We start from the raw sequence: 5819 nt of genomic DNA on the forward strand, positions 1-5819 counted from the left end.
AAAATGCAGATGATTTTGAAACTGAAGTAGTATAACCTTTAAATTAATAGAAAATGTTGTACATTTTCCTTTAGAATTCTCTTATTTTGCTGTAAAAACCCCTCCACTTACCCTTAAACAAATATTGAAGATATTTTGTATTATACAGTGCTCAAAGTCTTAAACAGCTAGACCACCTCTCTAACCAACGGCCAAGAATCCTAAAACAAGAGAGCACTGAGTGAGCAGCAATTCTGCATTTGTCACAACTGTTTCTATTGTCATTTGATCAGTGGTACAAGTCCCGACTAGCTGATTCTTAGAGTACATTTTTGATCACCAAACATATTAAACACAAATCAGTAAAGGAATAAAATGTTACGCTTGATTTGATTAATGTGATTTAGGAGTTCTGCCCTCTTTTTTAAATAATTTTTTGTTAAGTGCTGAAGTTAATTCTTTATTGGTGGTTTTTGGGGTTTTTTAATAGGGTGGAGGAAATAATTTTAAACTCACCTCAGGATCTTCATAGCAGTGTTGAAAAGGTACCATACTGCCCATAACGGCTGTTCCCAGAACTGACATAAAGGCCATTTTGTGATCTGACACTCTGGTCTTTTGCCAAGTAACTGCCTAAAACAAAATGGCACACAGTCAAATTTTTGACATTATATTTATATTTGTTGAACTCAACTAATCTCCTACATTACATGCCTACGAACTTATAAACGCAAGTGCACGCTTATACGGTATATGTAACATTCTGTACTTTGACCCTCTTGTCACAACCGCCAGTGTGAACAAACATATGTTATGGTACTTTATGCTATGTCTTTTCATATAATCTTACTCCTGGTCTAAATAAGTAGTCAGAAAATTAAGGCATCTGTTCCAAGTAGTTAATTGATCATGGATGCAACCTTACTAATAGGATTTGTGCAAGCATTGAATTCTGTGCAATCAGCAAAAAGAATATGTTATGGACCAATTCTGCCCTCAGATACGCCTACATGGTCAGTGGGTTTTTATAGGTGTAATTGTAACAGACTGGGGCTCTTAATACATGTTGGCTGGCATCTGGGTGTAGGCAATGCAAAGCATATAGTAAGCAAAGGATAAATCACTTATCTGGGAATCAGTTGATTAGTGTTCTGTTCCTAACTACACTCAATGTCCATCACTTAACCCTCTACTGCTCTGGCCTTTCCTTCTGTATAAAGGAGGCAATCATAGTTATTTATTCAGAACTTTAAAAAATGTGTTGTGATGGATTAAAAAGGCATGGCTATTAATAACCTTGCTATTCAGATGTTCAAATTCTCAACTGTGATAGGTAACCCAAGGTGCAACCCAGGGTGAAGTCCCAGGCTCAACAAAGTCTATGAAAAATGTATTAATTTTAGGGCTGTCAATTAATCGCAGTTAACATATGCGATTAATGTGTTAATGGGTTCTTGTGTTAATTTTTTTTATGCATTAATTGAGCACGTGGTTTTGGAACCTGCACCTGGGCTCCACTCTGCTGCCATCACCGCCGCCTCTAAGCCACCCAGCAGGGCAGCTATGGCAGCGTAAAGGACCACAGGGCAGACAGGTGTGGGCTCCAGGTGGCTGCAGCAGGAGGGAGCGGGAAGGAAGGGGGGGGGAGCCAAACATAGATAAACACAGACGACCAGCTGCAACCTGGGCAAATGGGGCCCCAGTGCTGGGACGGGTTGTGGGACGGAGCCACGGCTAGCTCGTCCAGAGGTGCGAGGGGTCGCTGTGCACACCCCCAGGGGAAGCATGGGGGGCGTGCGCCCCCCAGATCTATGTGTGGGGTTGAGGTGGGTTGCCCTCTGGGGCTCTGTGCCCTGCTGCCTTAGCCCGCAGAGCTGCATGCTGGCCATGCCGCATGTCCCCTGCCTGTGTGGTGGCTACTGGCACAACATGGCTTCCCATGGCTCCTGGGGCAATGGCAGCAGAGTGCAGAGCCCTAGCCCACATCTGCCCCGCAAACAAATCTGGGGAGCATGTAAATAAGGCATGCATTAAAATTGGAGCTTTAAACTTAGTTTTAAGCCTCTTCGCTTTTGTTACAGGCTACCAACTTTAACAAGCTCTGTATTTTTTACTCTTGTTTCAGGGAATTGAGACTAGCATAGGTGTAGAGTGTTGTAAAACAATGGGAGCCAACCTTTTTGGCCGGTGTGCCACAAATTAGCCCCGCACCCTCCCCGAGTACCACTCTAATCCTCTTCCCCTGCCCAATCTGCTGTTTTGCTTTCTGGTCCCTGTCATATCTGCCACTGTGGTCCCTGTCCCATCCCTGATCTGTCATGTGCCACACAGAAGCTGCCTTTGCCTCTTGTGGCACACATACCACTGGTTGGCCCTGTCCCTTGTAAAAGGTGAAATACTTTGACATATGGGCCATTGAACCTGCAAACAAGAATAGCTTGAGCTCCATCACATCTCAGACCATTTTTTGGCAATACCAATTGCAGACTAGTATACATTAGTAGAGGTTTTCAAAGCAAATTTAGGGATTTAGCTACACAACTGCCATCAAATTAAGGGAAGTTACCTGGCTAAATCCAGCAACCTTGTGAGTTCAAACCTCTTACACAGCCATCATTCAGTAGATCTAAGAGTATTTCAGTGTACGATATTTCAAGTGCTTTAGCACCACAGGATAACCGACAGATTAAAAAGAAATGTCTGGTTTCATTTGCTGTTCCTTTGCATTACAGTGTTTTTTTTTTAAGTATATTTTATTATGTAAAGGAATCCAATAAATCCAAAGTGAGTTCACATTATTCCAGTGTAGGATATTATGCAAGAGTGGTGTATACATATTCTTTGTTCACTTATAATCTCAAGAAATGTAATATAGAGCCTTACAATCACACCTGTCCTCCAAAGTATTTTTTCGCCTTGCAGAGTGAATTCCGCTGGAGAACACCAAGTCCCTGTAAAATGATACTCTCTTTCTACAGGACAGTTGTAATTTTAAGGCTCCAGGACCATAAATACTAAAGTCTATAAATTGGTCTCTATTCCTCAATATTTCCAACTGAATATCTGTCTTGCTAAATGTTTGGACTTTGGTGCAGCCTAATCTAACTCACCTAAAGTATCTAGGTGAATCTGGTTCACAGGGAACAAAATTAGAAGAACCACATTCATAATGATCACAACATTTCCACAGAACCATGGTTTTTACCACACCACTAATTGCAAAGCACTGTGGACAGTGGAGCTGTCAGGATGCAACAGTGCCTCTGAAGTCATAACATTCACAGACTGAATGAAGGAAGAAGGAAAGTCTTCCAGTCGCTACCCAACCCATCCTTCTCCTCCCTGCCATAAACCTCAAAAGCAGTTTAGTGCGATGAGACAATCTGTCCCTTATTTAAGAGTTCCTTGTTCAAAACAACACTATGTACCACTTCTCTTCTGAATTATAGCTCTATTTTAAGTGATCAAAACTGCCAAACAATTTATCTTGATTGGACATATTTTAAAATTAAATGCCTGTGAGCAAGCTGAGAAAGATGTTTGTGACATGACTAATAAAAACATCACACTGTTTATTTTAAGTTATATTAGTGTGATGCCACAGGTACAGATATAAATCTTAGCTGCTGATTAATGCAAGGATGTTATTACACTGCCTGACCTGCTGAATGGCTGATATCCATAACCGCGAAGAGATCACTTCTGTAAGCTACTTTTAGGAAAGCTGTGGAACATGAGAACCTACTAAATGCAAATTCTGTAAAAGTGGTGGAGATTATTAATAATTTGGGGGCATGTTTTTACTGACCAATTACTTCTCCAACATTAGATTAAGATCTGCAGGCAAACCTGAAATAAGTTACAACTATATGTTAGCTTGAAGACCTCATTCTGCAGTCATCCAACTTCTTATCTTGTATTGTGGAAATCACACAATAGATTGGTAGATTCATTTTTAGAATTGGCTACACATTATGTAACAACCATTTAGTAATTAAAAGCAATTTACTTTCTAAAGTTCACCAAGTACACCAGCAGGTTTTGAAAAATAATCAAAGTTATTAAGAATCAATGTAACACATTTCCTTATTTTTGAAAGAATTAATACTTTCCTGCGAGTTTCCTGGTCCTTTCTTAACCTTGGTTATACCCTTAAATTGCGCTAAAAATACACATACACACACCCCATATATTTTCTAGGTCACATAAACCTGGTGTCTATGATGAGCCAAATAAGAATCTGACTCTAGTCAGTATGATGACACTGCAAAAACACCCTAATCAAAGATATATTATTACATACAGACCATCTTAGGTTTTGTTGGAGGTGGCCAAATATATCCTGCCTCCCTCCCTGCTTCATTGAGGGGCATTATATGAATTAGATCCTATAAAAAGCCATACCATATTTAACACCCATTTCACATACATAGGAGATTAATACATCTCTATATGTGTATGTTCTCAATACCCCACACATTTTATATGGTCTATAATATACACAGGAAACATTCACAAAAAGGCCATGTATTTCTGTTGCTTCATTTTAGTACTTATACACACAGACTAAGGCTATGTACAGGCACTAAGTTTATACCAGGAGAATCATCGCTGTTCTGTAGAAACCAAAACTGCACAGGTGTTCAGGCTTTTTCCACACAGAGTGAAAATGGGTGCTCCAGGAGAAAAATAACCCAGGAACAACCAGGGTTAAATCAGGGACAGTTTTCTCCCAGGAGACTAGTGTCTAAAATTTTCCCTGGCTTAACTCCTCCCAGGGACTAAGAGGAGTAGAGCCAGGCCAGGGTCACACCAGTCTTGAGAAAGCACAGGGGGTAGCTAGGGGAGAAGCAGCAGCCACTGCTCCCTGACTCCTCTCTCAAACCAAGCAGTCCCTGGTTTCGGAAAGAGGCAAGGGGCTTTGCCAACTCCTGCCAGATTCCCCACTGCCTAGGTGAGTGGCATGGTAGCAATTTAAAAGCTGGCAGCAGGGAGCAGGGCTCGGGCACTCTCAGCTTCTGGCTTTTCAATTGCTGCCCTGCTGCTCAGGTGGGTGGTGGGGTAGCAAGGAAAAGCTAGTGGACACCAGTAGCTGGGATGGGAAGACTTTCACCAAGCCCCACTCCTTGCCCCTCCAGCTTGTAAGTTATCACTGCCCCTACCCTTCCCACAGCAGCTGAGCATCAGGGTGGCAAGGGGAAGCTGGAGGGGATGAGAGCTGAGCATATGGAGGCTTTCCCCAACCTAGCTCCCAGCCTCTCTGGCTTCTCCCTTTCTCCCTTGCTCACCTGCACTGCCCCGAGGCAGTGAAGGTAGCAATTTAAAAGCCAGAGGGGCTGGGGAAACCATCTGCACGTCCAGCTCCTAGACTCCTCTGGCTTGTTGCCAAGCCACCCAGCTGACCCAGAGCAGTGCTAGCTGAGACAAGGTGCCAGGCACAGTGACAAGGCTCAAAACCCTTGCTGCGAAATGCCACCACTTGGCCCCACACTGCTCCGAGGCAGCCTGGAGCAGCACGGGGCAAGGCAGGCCATGCACCTGTGGCAAAAGCCAGAAGACTTGCTGCAGCGGCTGAATGCAACCAGGTCAGCCCACAGAAGTACAAGGAATGGGACCGACTTCTCTGGTGGGAGAGAACCAGGAGGGTTCCCACCATGACAGACTTCCCCGCTCCTGCCCATCAGGCGACTAATGGGCTGGCGGCATTCTCCTGGGTGGGAACCTTCTCTGACTATCACTTGACAGCCTGCCCCCATCCCAGGCAGGGAGAGGACAGACTGCCAATTAATGGGCTCTCCTGAGTGGCGGGGGGCCCGGGGGCGGCCGGTTGGGGGGGGGCG

General features: G+C 43.7%; 1 protein-coding gene across 6 annotated transcripts in view; it reads right to left on the reverse strand.

The window, feature by feature from the left end:
- Nucleotides 1-5819, reverse strand: part of PMS1 (PMS1 homolog 1, mismatch repair system component) — an 80586-nt gene that overhangs the window by 41157 nt on the left and 33610 nt on the right. For 4 of the 6 annotated variants that reach the window (XM_025193106.1, XM_006036764.3, XM_025193105.1 and 1 more), the window contains one exon: nucleotides 496-612. The exons of the other annotated variants lie outside the window; for them this stretch is intronic. In XM_025193106.1, coding sequence (XP_025048891.1) covers nucleotides 496-612 — 117 coding nt within the window. The remainder of the gene's footprint in view (nucleotides 1-495; nucleotides 613-5819) is intronic. 6 annotated transcript variants of the gene reach the window in all.

This window comes from Alligator sinensis, unplaced genomic scaffold, assembly GCF_000455745.1.
Source record: "Alligator sinensis unplaced genomic scaffold, ASM45574v1 scaffold555_1, whole genome shotgun sequence".
Lineage (NCBI taxonomy): Eukaryota > Metazoa > Chordata > Crocodylia > Alligatoridae > Alligator > Alligator sinensis.